This window comes from Crassostrea angulata, chromosome 5, assembly GCF_025612915.1.
Source record: "Crassostrea angulata isolate pt1a10 chromosome 5, ASM2561291v2, whole genome shotgun sequence".
NCBI lineage: Eukaryota > Metazoa > Mollusca > Bivalvia > Ostreida > Ostreidae > Magallana > Magallana angulata.
In genome coordinates this window covers 15,737,106-15,754,775 of record NC_069115.1, presented here as the reverse complement: position 1 = coordinate 15,754,775, position 17,670 = coordinate 15,737,106, and the positions used below count along the sequence as shown (strand labels likewise).

General features: G+C 30.1%; 2 protein-coding genes and 1 pseudogene across 2 annotated transcripts; all 3 read right to left on the bottom strand.

Annotated features, from left to right (window-relative positions):
• Positions 1-1,329: 1,329 nt before the first annotated feature.
• On the bottom strand, positions 1,330-2,403 carry LOC128185151 (uncharacterized). Its single transcript, XM_052854824.1, has 4 exons — positions 2,206-2,403; positions 1,879-2,095; positions 1,643-1,750; positions 1,330-1,514 (listed from the first exon to the last, which is right to left on the bottom strand). Exons 1-4 carry the CDS (start codon positions 2,257-2,259, stop codon positions 1,330-1,332), a joined length of 564 nt encoding a protein of 187 aa, XP_052710784.1. The 5' UTR covers positions 2,260-2,403.
• Positions 2,404-6,095: 3,692 nt separating this feature from the next.
• LOC128183385 (uncharacterized) lies at positions 6,096-7,585 on the bottom strand. Its single transcript, XM_052852375.1, has 5 exons — positions 7,438-7,585; positions 7,017-7,171; positions 6,709-6,904; positions 6,495-6,602; positions 6,096-6,394 (listed from the first exon to the last, which is right to left on the bottom strand). The coding sequence occupies exons 2-5, from the start codon at positions 7,080-7,082 to the stop codon at positions 6,138-6,140; spliced, it is 627 nt and encodes a 208-aa protein (XP_052708335.1). The 5' UTR covers positions 7,083-7,171; positions 7,438-7,585; the 3' UTR covers positions 6,096-6,137.
• A 3,915-nt stretch (positions 7,586-11,500) lies between these two features.
• LOC128183386 (uncharacterized) lies at positions 11,501-13,071 on the bottom strand (annotated as a pseudogene).
• Between the last annotated feature and the right edge of the window lie 4,599 nt (positions 13,072-17,670).

The window sequence follows — 17,670 nt, the reverse complement described above, 5'->3', positions numbered from 1 at the left end:
TCCTTTTAAAAAAAAACTATATTCATAAAGGACGGAAGCGAGTTAAGTGTCTTGATTTCATACCAAATAATCTATAGCTATTTAAACAAACAGACCGATTCCTAAAACACTTTTGAGAGCTGTATATTGTTTACGTGGTTGCAATCTTTAAAATCAACATAAATATTTTCATGTTAAAAGTTCATGATTAACATTGCAGGTTCTCCGTTGTGTTTTATCTTTTAAAATTAGGTTTACGCTCCGTTTCAAAGTTTCATTTCTGTACATATATAGATTGTGAAATCTTAATGAATTAATAGACTAAAAAAAGAGTTGGTATTAAAACAGTGTTTTCTTATATTGGCTATTTCAAATAGGTCTATTGATCTTGGGAAAAGTGTCACCTTAAAAACAGGCCATTTATATAAAGATTCAGACTTTTGATAGAATCTTTACGTCCAGTTATATCTTTTCGTTTCTATCATAACAGTGATTTTTCTTCAATTTTTTTCAGTAATATATCCGTACATTGAATGTCGAAAGCGAGTTTGTTTTAGGTTTAATTCATTTAATAAGTAGCTGCCATTTAGAGTCAATGAAACATGAATAATAACAATAAATATATAAATAACAGAACATACAAATATTGCATATAATAGAAAATGTGTCAGCTTGAAACTGCATTTGAATTAGCATTGTCTGAAGATTCATTCAGCTTATAGAACACGTCCTGTATTTGCGTTTCCTTTTCCAGTAAACAAAATTGTACTTCAGGGCCTTCCTCGACATTTCTAATAGCAGATTCTACAAAATAAGTTAATATAAATACGCATGTAATATATCCTACATGTACAATATATACATGTCCTTTTTTCACTTCTAAATATCCAATGTTTCTTCTAAATGAATGACAAATAAAAAAAAATAAGCGTACCTGGTTTTGTCATTTTTGATTCTTCACTTTGTAAAACTATTCCTATCAAGCAAATCACAAGATAAAATATTTGTTTTAAAACATCAAATAAACATTTGGTAGCAGTCAACTAGTATTTGACACAAAAGAATTTTGTAAGTTTTGTTAAAATTAAATACTTACTTTTAAAATGAGAGCAAATTTTATTTGCCCATGATCGTTGTTTATCCGTGAAAACAATTATTATGCCAGCTAGACCGACGACCACACACACACTGAAGATGATGCTAAAAACATAAATACATTTTGTTAATTAGATAATATCTGAATCAATAACAACACAGCTAAAAATTAATAAAATAATTGAATTATTTTAATGTTTTGCAACTCTCTTAAGTACAGCATTATTATAATAGGCATTTTATTTTTAAATTTACTTACATATGACTCATTGTATTTTGGTTATCAATATTTTGAACTAGTCGTGCTGAATTCTCCATAGGAGTTATTGATGTAGATTGGTAAACATTTTCTTCTGTTGATTTCACTGATATCGATTCGGTTGTCAGTTGTGTTGTATGTGCTGTTTTTGCATTTTTGACGTGCTCATAACATTCTTGATCTGATAGAAGAGCAACATGATTTCTTGAATTTCAGGTCATTAAGAGAATATTTATGAATAAAGATACTTAAACTAATTAAACAAATGTCATTGAGTTCTTAATTTTTCATAAACATACATAAACTTACATTTGAAACTTTCATTAGAAAAGTAAAAAGACGGGCAGTTTTTGCATTGTACAATTCCGTTGCGTTGAATTCTTTTCCCGCCTTGGCTATATTCAGCACAATTATTTCCTGCAAAAAACAGTAAGTTTAATAATGGCATAAAAATGGCATGCTTTAAAAAATACGAATCTACTTCATGAAACTGAGATGATATGCATATAGTTGATAATTTTTTCGTCGAGTACTTGCATTCTTACCAACAATTCGCAGTTTGGGAGCACATACTTCAATTGTTTCATTTCCCCATGCATTAATTACGCAGTGGTATTCAAAAGATAAACAAGAGTGTGCCATTTTTTCACAGCCTTTCCTTGCAGCTGCTTTGATCCATTCCTTGTGGTTTTGTGGACATGATTTCACTTTTTTTGCTGTTGCTGCTAAGTTGTCATTGCATTCATTAGAATTCACAAAAACCTACAAAATGAAGTTTTTAAGAAAGTTAACATTCATGTTTTAACACTGAGATAACAATAGATGAAAGAAGTCAACAAAAGAAAGAATTAAATTTGTAAATCCAAACTTACCTTAGAAAATGCAATTAATGTTAAACAATCAAAGACCAATCTATAAAGTTCCATATCCTGTTTGTGTGTAGTAATTAATCGTAAACAAACGAATAGAGAATGTCTTTTAGCTGAACTGTGTCAGTTGGTTAAAAATAATCTTAAATGCTGCATCAACAATTTATCACTTCACTGTCTCGAGCTAAAATGAGTCGCACAGCATTTACAGCCTATATATATGCGACAAAGATCCGCTTCAATCGTATCAACTAATTTTAGATCTAAACTTTAAAGGTAGTTTCCCAAATGCGGTAATAGACGGGTATTTTCAAAATAGCCACATTGTGTAGATAACAGAAGTACAAAAGGTGTTTAAATCAACGTATTTTTTAAATTGCAATTTTGCATATTATACCTTATTTAAGATAATATAACCCTTACAAAATGTAACACAATATATTGATTTTATTTTCTTTTTTAGCAATGTATATAGTTACCTGCTATCGGAATACAATCTTATGATTTTTAATGTTTAGAAATTTATGTTCAAGTCAATTGCATCATACAACTGTTAGTGAGGTTGTTTGATTTTTATAAATTCCAAAAGTTTACAACCATCATCAAATAGTATTATACAACATTTCCTCCTTCTTCATGCCGGAGTTTAAAAAAAAATGGTTTGTTTGCTTCTTTTATAGTAGAATTATACCAAACTGAAATATATATAATAAGAAAAAAATACATTTAAACAACAAGTCCAAGAGATAAAAACATCTCTCTAAATGACATTTGTTTTCTTTCTCTTGTCTTCAATATCAAACATTTTGTTTAATATAACATCTCAAGTTAAAACAAAACATATCCATCCAGTTAACCTTTTAATCGACAAACATCTGAGAGATGTGATTAATGAATTCCTTCTCATTACTTGAAGACTGGAGAATAACATATCATAATTTCCTCTAAAAAATGTTCGTTGCATCCTGTGAATTAATAAAGAAATGTCAGTTAAATTTGTAATTTCGTATCGTAAAATTTTAAGTTGCTTCACAGTAACCATCAGATTATGCTTTAAAATCAATATTATATTTATCATTTTGTAGGCAAAACAATTAATTTCACGGAAGTAAAATTGTATAAATGTCGTCCTGTACAAAAATTTGTTCGTTATTACCTAGTGGATAAATCGTTATCCTGACAAAACTTAAATTTTGATAATGGTTGAACTTTGAATTTTAAAAAAAGCATGCAGAATTACCAAAGTGTCGAATTTTGAGCAACTTGAATTCTAAATTTATAGCCTATTTTGCTATGAATTCAAGTACGCGTTGCTGTTAAAGAACATATAGCATTATATAACTAATTTGACACGATGCAATTTTTTTGAATAAACAAAATTTATTTGATTTATTGATTCTTTAGTTGAATCGAGACACACGTATGATTGCTTTGTCAATATGTGAGGTACAAACTGACCAGTTTTTAATACAATTTAATTTATTGTTCGTAATGGTAGATTTTTCCTTCTCTATTGCAGTTACTGTAACATTAAACGCCAAGCATGATTCATGTCTGTAACCGTGAAATATATATGTCACTCGTTGAATGCATGATTACCGCTGAATTGAATTACCGCTCGATCCTTTTTGATGATTTTAAATCATTATAAAAAAAACCGGTGCATTAAATGCTGACGACTAGTTTTACAAACCAGCTGATGTATAATCAGTGATTTTCAGAACATATTTTTTTTATTAAATTAAATAAAATCGATTCAATCTTCGTCATCATAAATTAAATCTTCTTTGATTTCACAAAATGGTATTCATTGCCACGGATACTTCAGGAAAACTTAAAATATTTACATAAAGATAAAAGAAACAACCATGAGGAGAGAGAAGCTTCATAATAGAGCAATTGTGATCATTTCATTTTTCGGTCAGTGTTTTCTGTGTGCACCAGATAGGGTGGTACAGAGTGGTGAGTCATCATACATGATAATCCGTTTAAATGTTAGCTTATTTAAAGTCTTTGTGAAGGCCAAACAATCATTACATCACGAATAACTTGTGCTCTTCGAGGGTGTTTTCAAAGTTTAAAAACACTTGACGTGTTGTGAAAAAAAAATATTACAAAAACTGTTAGTGTTTTTCAGATTACAAATTATGACTTACATAACACAATCAAATTGAACTTGTAAAATGATGCTGTCTTTTTTAAATTGTTAATAATATAGCATATCAACAACGTAAGGATACCTTTTTTATTTCCAAACATCGATGCGATGTATATTTTATAACAAACACTAATCCAAATTCTATATTTCTTTTTTCTTTTTGTTTCTTCCCTTCAAATGTGGATTTATTGAAGTCACATGTATATATGAATATATTCTGTATATACACTGGTTCTCTCGTTATCTTTAAATCGAACGATGCGTTTAGTGTATCGGTCTAATAACAAAATTTAAACTAAAAACTACGAACCATGGAGAACGGTCAAGGAGAACATATTTCCCTTTAATTTTTCCCACGCATTATCCGTTCGTCGTAAATCAAATTTCATTCACAAACGACCGAGATGTGATAAGTGTCCCAGATTAAGTGTAACATAGAAATAAGATAAAAGTTTATATTTTTTATTATCTAAACGTAAACATACAAAATTACATCATCCAGCACTGTGACAGTTAAAAATCATTTAAATATCAGTTGTCCCTTTGTCTGCACATTTATCAACTTTTTTCCATTGAAAAGAGATTTAAACATTAGAAATGCACGACTATTTCAGTAAACTACTTATACAACCTTTTATATAAGTGATAACAATCAGCAATCCTGATCAAACGCAAAATACACTATAATACTTTATTATTCTGTTTTATCTTTAAACACGAAAATTCGAATAGCTAGAAAATTAAAAAAAATAAATAAAACAGAATAATACATACATATTACTATTATGACATTATTTCAAAACGAAACTTCATTAGACTAAAGATTATTCCCATTTATCTATATAACATAAAACTGTTTTCAGTAATGTATAACTTTAATAAATTTTTGATAAATTCAGACTATTCTGTCTTTGCCTGTATGGGAACGAGAATAAAATCTGTATTAATTATATAAATGTTAATGAATATAAATGCTGATGAAAGGAAAAATAGAGAATATCTAATCTAAATAATACACGATTATATAACAAATAATCAAACTGTATGCTACCACATCAAAATTACATAATAAAAACATACATAATAACTGAAAATTTAACTTACAAAGCTGCATTCATTGAGTAAATGGGATATGACGCTTCTGATGAGCATTTTAATTCATTTAAAAATATGAGATCATTTGCTTGTATACTTTTTTCAAAACAATATTTCAATACATGTCCCATGTTAAAGGTTTTAGTCATCTGTCGTCAAAAGGTGATCCTCTGATCTTTGATCCTCTTGTAAGTGACCTTAAGAGAAATTTAAAAAAAATACAACATATGTACATGTAGTTGGTGTTAAAAACATGATAAACATGCATGAAACAACATTTTAAATTAAAATAGTAAATTAAATAAATAAATTAAAATCCATTGTACATTTACTTAGGCCGTTCTTTTTACATCAAATACACATATGATTTATATCTTAACTTGTTTTACATCTATCACTACAGCGAGTAAGAAGCATACCTATAAAGGAGAGCCATTTGAAGTCAAGAAATTAAAAAAAGAACAATAGTGTGTACTTACGTTTCACTGCTGAGCATATATGCATATCTCGTGTTTCTTGGTGTCTTATTCGCCGTCGACGAATGAGAAGTAACACAGAGGAGATAATCAATACAATTACCACCGTCAGGCTTAATCCAATCACTATCCTGCAATGACGCAATAACAAAAGTTACTAACAACTACTTTCTAAATTGTTATCGGGGAAAAAATTCGATTCAATTTTAATAATGATATTTAAATTTACTTATGTCGGTAAGAGAATCATTAATGAAATTCGAAAAAAGTACCCACATTGCTTCAGGCCCTGCAACTGAAGATTCATTCTTCGTGTGATTAAACTGACCCCCCATTGGCAATTGTTCATCATCTTGTTCAGATGATTTATTGTAAGCATATGTGCTTGAATATGAAGATTCTGTGTTACTCTGTGATGTATCCAACCCTTTTGATCTCTCTACGTATTCATAACATTCAGGGTCTGTCAATGTATATGATGGATATGACACTTTCATCATATCATTTTTTGGAGACAAGCTGATAATAATTAGTATTAAGGATAAAATGGAAATTAAACTTACACTTAAAAGCAACACTTGAGTTATAGGCTGTGGGACACTTTTGACAGGTTGCATTGTCATTTCGCTGTATTCTGTTACCTCCAAAATTGAATTCGGCACAAACCATTCCTAAATAAAACATTCATTGAATTGCGTTACTTTTATTTGATTGGGTTCGGTTTTAATATACATAAAAAAGAACAGTATTTTAATTAGGATAAACATTATACATTACCGACGATAACGACTTTGGGTGCGCATACTTCAATCGTTTCGTTCATCCACGCATTAATCACACAGTGGTAATCCAATGAATAGCAGTTATGTGAGGTAGTTTTACAGTTTTTTCTAGTGGCTGCTTCTTTCCATTCAGCAGCTGTTTGTGGGCATGAATTAACCGGTTCAATCTGGTCTGACAATGGACAACCTGCCTGAAAAATAATATGCCAAATATTATTTTTCATGACATAAAAAAACAAAACAAAATATCCATAATGTCATTTGATCATTATTTATTTGAGGCCAAATATTTCAATATCTTACTTCCGTAGATTTAGGAAATGTAACAATTATATACAAAACGGCGAAAGAAGGGAGCATGTTCAGCATATCCTTATTGATGTAGACGGTTTGATAACACCAATAATATCTTATATACAGAATGGTTAAAAATGGCTTGTTTGCATAGACAGCATGCACTGAAAAGAAAAAGACATGTGAGAATGTGTGTGTTGTCTTTGTCACTAAACGTTCAACTTTCGCATTACAAGATTTCCTCAAAACATGTATATAAACAAAAATATGATAAATGTATGTAAACCGGTATACAGCAAATTTAATTAATATACTCATAATTCATTTTGTTTTTGAATTGCCGTTTTAATTAACAACTTTTAATCAAAATGTTTTATTATTATGGTTACATATTTTGACGTAAACAAGTGACATAATGGAGCTGACATACCTTTACGTGCTAGATTAACGAAGCTTGCAATCTTACAAGATATATCCAAATAATCTAATCACTCGGAAGCAGCTTCAGAAAGTATTTACAAAACTTGCAAGACAATGTATGAGATAGCTGTTACTGAAGATAGAGTAATACTGCTTTCTTTGACAGCAAATGGGAATGAATATTGATAATAATATTGAATATCAAAATACAAAATTAAATTATGGACAACTCAGGGTATTCCCTTAACTGGAATATGTATGCGTTGGCGAGATGAGTCACTAAAGATGTGTTTACAACAATGTCTGGTTTAAAGATTTTATTTTATATTTCCTGCTCCTTTAATACCATATTCTAACTGTGCCTTGATGAATGTTGAATTTAACACCAAGTCGATTGAAAAGGTCGATTCCTTTTAATAGTATGTTTTGGACTCATTCAAAATATTTTAGAAATCACCATAAAACAATGCAGCCATTAAACATGCACAAGTAAGCACAAGACAAAGACAATACACACACTTTACCGAGACATTCACATAACATTTATCTACTTATGTCCCTTATTTATACTTGAACAGTGTTTCCAAAAATATTTACCATGTAGTAATAAATTTATTAACACTATTTACAGCAATCATAGAAACATATAGTTACCGATGTATGGAATGGAGTGCAAGTCCTTATTTACTACGTTATCAGGAAGCAACATAAATGACCTTTATACAATATATCACATGTTTACTTTAAATCTAGTCTGAGCAATTTAATCTAAAAAAAAACTAACTTGCTGCTTTATATGATAATTTTTAACAGTTACGCACATGTACTTTACTCAAAGCATTTATTCTTTATACTCATACCAGTCAAAACAAATTCATTTATACTGTTTTTATTAATTTCTTTAAGGTCAAGATCTAGTAAATGATTCCAGACTGTCTATTTGGTGCTAGAACCATTATGACGTCATAATTGATTTGATGAATCTTTTCCCGTATTTTACGGCTTTAAAGAAATTATGTAGAAAATATAACAATATTTTGACCCTCTATATTTAATCATGGGAAAAGTAATCCCGGTATGGATATTTAATTTGACATCATTTTAAAGAGGAGGTCAAAAGTTTGTTAAATACCGTTTTTGGAGGGCCTGTAGGCATTCTAGATATATTTCATTATTAAAAAATGAACAAAACTCTGAGATTTGTTACTTTTATCCTTTATATTTCATAGACAATGGTTGTTTAAAACATGATTTTTCATTGTGTCTACCAAAAATGTAAGCCCCGGTACACCCTATGAAACAAAGATATTGTTATGAAGCACCATTAAAAGAATGTAAATCTTGTATTTCATAAACATGTAGGCATCTTTGATTTACTAGATCTTGACCTTAACAGATACTTTATTACTCATTATATGTTAAAAGAAAATTATATCTAGGTGTGTAGAATCGAATGCTTTGTGACGATAACAGTTTTTATCATATGTATTTGAGGGTATGTAACCAAACACAGCCTATTTTTAGGTCTTAGACTGATTAATTGAGGATTTTTGCCGCCATCTTTTATGCATTCCCCATATTACATGCAGTTTTTTATTTGGCGTTTTGTGTGTGTATGGTGACAAATTGGTCATTTTGCTCCACATGCCCCCTTGTTGCTTCGCCCTGATAATTTTTCCGGCCAAAAAAAATCCTTGCAACAAAATTATTAAATAAGATATATTGAAAACAGTGCAAAACGTTTGACTAATAATAAAGAAAAATTAAGGAAAAGGATCTTAACATTTTGAAATTGTTTGTATTTCATGATGTAATAATATTTTAATGATAAGTTTATGATAAAATTTAAACGTATTTCAGATGCTTTTCTTCATGCGCGGATCTAGAGGAGAGGAGGTCAGTCGGTCCCTCCCTTCTCGGGAAAATTGAAGCTTATTAAATTTACACAGAAAAATTATTGAAAATAGGTCTACCCCGGAAAAAATAGATCCACTTATAAACTGTCCACCATAATCGCATTTTCACTTTACAGGGTTGAATTAACTCTGGGTTTAAGTTATTGGTGGTGAAATAGAATTGTGTTTTTTTTAATATTCCAGTTTTAATCCCTGATTTTAAATTAAATAGACATTTAGGTAAAGTTAATTTCAATATTTGTCCCACAATTCAAAAATTGTTTCAATCTCATGAAAATACATATACAATTTTGAATATTTGTGCATATAAAGTACAACGTTATAAACTTTTAAAATTAGATTATCACTTCAACATTTTGGCATATTCTATGATTAAGTATGATGAAATATTTTATTGTAGTTTTTTTAAGAAAGATATATGTCCAAAGCCGTCGCCCACAACGAAATTAATATATTTTATGTGATATCACGTGATAAAGTTATAATGTTAAATGCGGAGATAGTTTTCTATTGTAAAAAAACAACTGAAGAATTGGTATCTTCTTCTCGGTTTTATGAAACGCACTGTTTATAACGTCACAATTACCGTTGTGAAAAATCTAATCAAGTTACTATTTATAGATATAAGGTTATGGGTAAATAAATGTAACATTTCCATTTTGGGTTATATTTTTAAAAATCACTTTAAAACAAGGCAAAATATGACTGAAACTGTACCTAGTTCTTTAGACATTGATGGCAAATTTCGAAACTTGAATCTGGTATAGTGTATATACTATACATAAATGTAAAAAAAACTCACACTACTACAGTATTTATACGTTCAAAATAAATCGTCTTTCTGCTTGGTAAAGTAAAACCAAAATTAGTTTATTATGCCTTTAAGAAATAAAATATTGAAACAATGAGTCCCCCTTTCAAAAATACAAACACATTTTTACAAAAGAATTTCTTTCCCTATAAACAGACAACACGGAACACAACCTACACGGTAACATATATCAACAAAATTACCACATGAATAGCTAAAATATACATTACGTTTTAAAAAAATATGTTTCTCAAATAAGCGAGCAAAAACAAAACTTTTCTTCAGCACAATTTTGCTTTGTACGAACAAATTTACACATGCAATTAACGCATTAACAATAAAATACTTTCTTTGGTGATTTATGAGGGATATGTATGTGCCGACGTTGGTAAAAAAATAACAACACAACCGGCGTAAGTATATATATATATATATATATATATATATATATATATATATATATATATATATATATATATATATATATATATATATATATGTTATATTTCTTAAATAAAGTGATGTTTCGTGACGTTAAGTAGTCTAAGTTTTACATCATTTTTAGAAACCAAGGCGATTTGCATTTTGTTGGACAAATTACTTGACTGTGAAGGTACATATTAACATCATTATTAGAATAAGGAAAAAGTTCAAGATATCGGATGTACAATTTTACAAAAACAAAAAAATATATGAAATCTCGATGAAAACCATACATCTCTTTCATACCACAAAAAATGCTGCCTATAGAATAATAAAAGTTTTATATAATGTATTCCACGAAACAAAATACCAGCGTACATAAATATCCATATCACACATAATAAAAGAATAGATATGAAAAAAGAATTTTATGTATTTATAAAAAAATTCTCAGAAATAATTTAACATTTTATTACAACCAGAAACTGTTCATAGACACTTCATTGATCAAGTCCTTTCCTACCAAAAAACTCAGATTAACTTTAATTTTACTTACGTCTCTTCTCTTCGTGTAAAGTCCACAATCAAATAGACATACACAGAAATTCTAACAAATTGAACGTTGGGTTCATGACAATCAAAATAAACATACTATTGATCCTAATTCATGCAAATGTTATCAAATCTATTATATTTACACAATTGTTTTTTTTGTGTTTTTTTTTTACTCTTTGTTCTGGCAGGGGGTATCATAGAGATGGAATTGGTGACTCAAAACCCCCTTAGTAAAATGTATCCATCTGCCTTCAGCATTGGGCCACATATTATCCTCATTGATACCATAAAATAAATACATCTTTATGCTGTTTCCAGATATATTTAACTAATATACAGTATTGCATGGTTTTGAGGAATTTTTCTTCTTAGACTTCGGAAATCATGTTACTCTCTTCGTCAAACTTGCTGCTTTGGACGACCCTTGAGCAACCTAAAAACGATTAGAAGGACGACAGATATTGTAAGTTGCTGTATGTTTTTTCCAAGTTTTCTCCAGCACGCTATCTTATACTCTTTCCTTTTGTCATGTTGAAACAATTGGTTTTGATTTATATTATTACATGTACATGTAATACATGAACGATTATTTTTTACAACTATTAATGCATGTCAAACTTTTCATTGATATCAGTTGTAAGGAATTAAAGAAATAGCAAATAAAAATAAGACCAAATGTAGGTCTTAACGTAGAGCATACACCTTGCGTGTGTTGGTTTTGTTCGGTTTGCTGTCGACATCGACCAATACAGATAAAAACAAGGAAGGCAATCAAGAAATTCGAAACAATTACCGCCGTAACGCTAAGTCCAATCACCACACTGTTAAACAAATTAAATATAATGTCATAAAACAATATGCAATGAAATAACCAAACATTTTCCTTTGAACAACGTGGAAGAAAATGAATTCTTAATATTTCGATCAATTGTTTTGTTTCACCTATTAAAACACTTACCTAAGATTTGTTTCTACAGGAAATGACACGTTTTCATGTGACGAGATCGATACGTATTGTGTAGTGTAGGAATCCATGCTAACGTTAAGTGACTTTTTAGTACTTTGTAATTCATTTATCTTTTCCGTACTTTTTACATGATCATAACATTCAGGATCTGCAAATATAATACAAAAACTCTAACCCTTTTTGTTTATTTTTACAAACCTAAGCAAATTCAAAAATTAATTTCCCACCGCTAAAAAGGATTTGTTTAAGATGGAAACATAAATCTTTGAACTTAAATCAGTAAAATTAGCTTCTGGTCTATATAATGTATCAAATCATTAACAGCATTGTGAGTGTTTTTAGAAAGGCATTACAAGATACATACATCTAAAAGCATCCCTAGAATTGTAGACTTCTGGACATTTTTGACATTGTGTGTTATCATTTCGCTGTATTCTATTTCCTCCAACGTTAAATTCAGCACAAACCTTTCCTGGAAAAGGTAATTATGTTTTTGTTATTCAATTACATTTGCTTTTTAAAATACGGAACGAATTTATGACACTTTATACTTGATAATTTACCAATAATCTGTTGTCTTGGTGCACATACTTCAACAGTTCCATTTTTCCATGCAGTTATTACACAGTGGTATTCGAAAGATGTGCAGCTATATATGTGCAATTTGTTTACAGTTTTTCCTATTGTCTGCTTCTCTCCATCCATCGACTGTTCGGGGACATGATTCCACATACACAGCTGACAATGTTGACTCCAGACAGCTTGGCTATATTAAGATTATTTTCATTTATTATTTTAGCGAAATTGTATGTAGTAACAACCAGGTGTTATAATCACGATTTTCATCAATGACGTTATGCAAAGTAAATAATAATACTTGTAACTCATTTAGATTACCTTATTATTTGTTGAAACAAATCCACATAATATTTTCAGGACCACCAGAATAATAAGCATGGTAATCTGAATCATTGTAACTGCAACGATTTTTAATGGAGTTTACAATCCTTCAAATATTAATAACCAAAGAGAAATTGTCCAAGTGAAAAACATCGCTACTAATAGAATGAGACCAACTGCATCAGAAAATAATATATGGGCTTGATAGAAGATTCTTAAATATTTTTCTTTTTCAAAATTCCCTTTATAGCTTTAATAGGGTATATCCCTTTAACGTGAAAGGTGTTTTACGCTTTTAAACCTGTACAACTTAAACCAGTGCTATACAAATACGGCATAATAGACACAGTTTAAACATCTCTTATTACATCAGCATTTTTTGAATGCAAGAGAACACATTGTCACATTCTGCTTCTTTTAAAAAATCAACAACAACAAAGAATTCTACAACTAGTTGTAAAAAAAAACGTTATCAAATTGAATACTTGTATTTGAAAACAAAAAGTTCTTACGAGCACGATACTGCATATAGATTTTTTTTTGTTTTGTAAACAAAGTTCGATTTTTGCTATTGTTTATATTTGTACAAGTATATTTTCATGTATATATCTATTGTATTTTCGTAATTTTCATATAAATGTTGCTTTTTGCGTTGATAACTTTATCTATAAACACAAGAAACCATGGGCCCGTTTCTCAAAACTTTCTTAGGACTAACATCTATTCAAAACAGAAATGTGTGATAAAATATCATCACAGCCGTTTTACTGTCATATCTATGTCAATGCTGACATATTCTTAAGACAACAAAATATGCCTTAAGTCTCACATAAACATGTCGAGAGCCTATATTTTGGTTCATCACCGAGGGCTAGTATCATCAGCGTGTGACTTTGCACATCCTTTTATATTTATACGCCGTTGGTGTAAAGTAGACAATTTCTTTAGAATTGTGTTTATAATCAAAATGAACATGATCTGTAACATCCATGGATTATTATTTTTATTTTAAGACATAAATCGGGCAAAGTGCTAAAATGGTGCCTTTAAAAACAGTGTTGTTAACTGGCATTGTATACTATGCAAGAAACTGATAAGGTTTAATTCGCGTGCATATTGAAGATGATCGTGTATGTGTTTTGTTTTTTTTGTTTTTTTTTTTTTTTTGGTTTTTTTTTTTGAGAATTTATATATTGACAGGGCATCACAGAAACATGAAGTTTTTATATATTTTTTTATTAGATAATGCAGGCCAAGTGATTATAAACTGCGATATGCCGAAATAAGAGGTTAAGGGCACTCGAAAAAGACTTTGATAAAATTCAAGACCAAAATTTTTGCCGGATGAACAACATTTAAAAAGAATTATATTTGACTTTATAGAGTAGTTTTCATGGGTGTTAAAGAACAAATTGAACCCTTGGAGAGAAGTATCTAATAATGTACATGTATTTGGGGATAATGTGATTTTTTTAACCACGTTCGAGTTGAACACTTTAGTGCACCCCCTCCCCCCCCCCACCCCATGCTTCCTTTTTATGTTCTCTCTCTTCTTCTTAAGAGCATTTTCAAAAGTTACATTCTGCATTGAAACTAATTTTCAACCGCGTCAGTTAAATTGAACACCACACATCGTAGACATTTTCATATGGGTGTTTCTGACCGCACGGACTTTCAGGTCATTACATGTTTTGTGGTCACAACCCATCACTGCAAATGTTTTCGGATAGTTTTTTTATCGTTGCTAAGTATGTAAAAAAAATCCAGAGGTTCTGGAATGAATGAGATTTACCGGAGAATTCATTTCATGTAAAATTTCAAACGGAAGTATGAGTGTTAGGATAATATTCTTAAAATGTGTAAATACTGGTCGTTTTTCATACCATTCCCTACTTTGATTTATGTTAACACATGAAAATCTATTTCAATAGTAAATGAAGTAGATATTTGTAGGAATGCAATATACTTTATAAAAATGCCTGTTTTGCCTTAAGTTGTTTGTATAATTTTGTTAATATGTAGTATTTTGTTAAATGTTTTAATCACCAAACAATATTTCTACTTAAAAAGAAGACATTTTGCAAAAAAACTACAAAATATCTGCACAAAATTAAGTGCTTACACCTTTGGTATATCAATACGTGTAAGCAAGCTTCATTTACACTGTCCATTATTCCATTTAAACAGAAAACAACGTTTTTGTCATTTATTTTCTAGTTGTAAAGATAAAAATTCTTGTTTGTAATATTGTAAAATTGAACAAATTAAAAAGTACATATCAGCAAGCAAAGAACGTTTTGTCAACGCAGTCAACGCGTAGAGCACGCCGAATACGCAAGGTAAAATCTCTTACCACACCATGAGCGCTTGGCAGATACTCATTGAGAGCGCAGTCAATCGCCATGCAGATCTCTGTGGCAATGCAGTTACCCGCCGCGGGAGCTCCGTAAAAACGCAGTGGTTTCCGTCATGTCACTTTTAACAATCAAATTTTGCTCAATCATTCAAAATGCACAATTACTGTGGTTTCATTAATTTTCGTGGGTATCAATTTTCGTGGATTTTCTGAAAACCACAGTTTCAAGGACACGTAACTTCGTGGCCAATGATCCTATCAATACATAATGTTAGTTGAAATTGAACTTCAATGAACATTCAATTTCGTTGATCAACTTAACAACGAGATCCACGAAAATTGGTATTCAACGAATATTGATGAAACCACAGTATTCCATTTCATACATAGGGATTAGGAAAAAATAATTTTGATCTCAAATGTTTAAGTCACATTACACAAAACTTTAAATCGTCAGAAAGTGATAAGAGATTACTTGTCATACAATAAACATAATGAAATTACAAACCGAATATTGTAACGATTCTCTAAACAAAAACAGTAATTTGAAACATTATAGATAAGCATATCAAACAAATGGCACAAAACACATTCATTTGAAATTCGCAGACAAAATGTTCCAAGGAAGAAACCTCATTTATATCAGTCATAATTATATAACGCTGTCAAGAGCTAATCTGAGCACCTGCTCATTCATACACGTTTGTAAGTCAATATCCAATGTCTTTAAACAAATCAATCAAGGTATAAAGTTATTTACACTGAGAGTACTCTTAAACTAAATTCTAATAACAAACAAACAAGGAATACACGTATTATGTTAAAGTGCGTCTTTGTACATGTATCCTATATCAAACAATTAAAATTCCTGCAGTATGTGTGACAGTTATTTGTGGTTTTAAAATCGTTGATATTCGGATAATGTCAAGGACAAAAGGATTCTAAAAATGTGTGCAAATTAATTCATGAGCGATTAGGGTATGTCTTACTTCTGTCATTATTTTTAAGGAATGCGCTAGATAAAGTTTGGCTTTGCTTCAATGAAGGCGACTAATCCGTTTAATAAAGGATAAGTCTTTCATATTGATACCAGATATCATATTTTATTCTAGACCTGGATTCTTTATACCGCCGTTGAAAAGATATTGATATTCATCTAACAAACTGGATGACCCGGAAAAATGCATGATGTAATGGTTATTTTTTTTTTCGGGGGGGGGGGGATAAAACACACTAAAGAATCTCAGGCATTTGTGTAAAACAAAAAGAAGAAATCTGGGGTATTCATTTAGTAAACAAAGTTTGAAATCAAATGTGTATGTTTATTTTACATTGACTTTTAAAGCTTCAATTTCAGATTTGTTTGAAACGGTAGCTTATCAAATGAAAGTTCGCGTTACGGGTAAATTATCTGTGAAATAAATGAATGCTTAAGTAATTAAGTTTGCAGCAAAACACGCAATTAAAACTCAGTGTTCTATTTTGAACCTTTATATGTCTTTTTTATGAAGTTTGGGTTTTGTTTGTTTGTTTTTTGTTGTTGTTGTTGTTGTTGTTTTGTTTTTTTTTTTGGGGGGGGGGGGGGTTGTTTGTTGGGTTTTTTTTTTTTTGGGGGGGGGGGAGATAATATTACATTTATTCATAATATCAATCAACATATCTAAGATAAAGTCAGATTGATGTATTAAATCTTTTTTGGTTTTAAGCTGTTGGGCTGGAAAGGTGCTCTCCCTAGCCCTCGATTAACCATAAACACACTGTGTAAGCTGACCAATTGATTTCTGTAAGAGCCAATATTCGCAGGCGAGAAAATATCGGAGATCCTCGTCATCGCAAATATATCTCACTGCAACTAGCGGGTTATATAAAGAATGGGGACTAGATAAGACTTACTCGCGAAAATTTAAAGAGTTAAATCGACCAAGTCATTATGACACAAATCAATATCTTATGCTGAAAGTTTACATAAGTTTTGTTGGTTGCTTGCGTAGAGTGCATTAAAAAGAATTCTTTCTTAAACACAGATAATTGGAATACTACGGGTATTCCCTTTTGGGAATTTTTTTTAAAATTTTGTTTGTTAAAATGATATGAAGGATGAATCATTCAGCCATTATTTTCAATAAATATGATTGTTAGGAATACACGCGCGCAGAACGTACAGACGTATACGTAAATATAGATGTACATTCGAAAAATAACATTCTAAAAAGATACGTCGTAATTGTAATACATATATGTAAAACAGAACACGAATGAAGGAGACAGTTGTTCGAAAATACTAATTGTATATACGATAACAGGTTTTACAGGTA

Coding starts and splice junctions, on each gene's coding strand:
- LOC128185151 (XM_052854824.1), bottom strand. CDS start 2,259: ATGGAACTTTATAGATTGGTCTTTGATTGTTTAACATTAATTGCATTT. Junction 2,096..2,205: donor CATTAATTGCATTTTCTAAG/GTAAGTTTGGAT, acceptor TTCATTTTGTAG/GTTTTTGTGAATTCTAATGA. Junction 1,751..1,878: donor TCCCAAACTGCGAATTGTTG/GTAAGAATGCAA, acceptor TGTTTTTTGCAG/GAAATAATTGTGCTGAATAT.
- LOC128183385 (XM_052852375.1), bottom strand. CDS start 7,082: ATGCTGAACATGCTCCCTTCTTTCGCCGTTTTGTATATAATTGTTACA. Junction 6,905..7,016: donor CATTTCCTAAATCTACGGAA/GTAAGATATTGA, acceptor ATTATTTTTCAG/GCAGGTTGTCCATTGTCAGA. Junction 6,395..6,494: donor CTCAAGTGTTGCTTTTAAGT/GTAAGTTTAATT, acceptor ATACATTGACAG/ACCCTGAATGTTATGAATAC.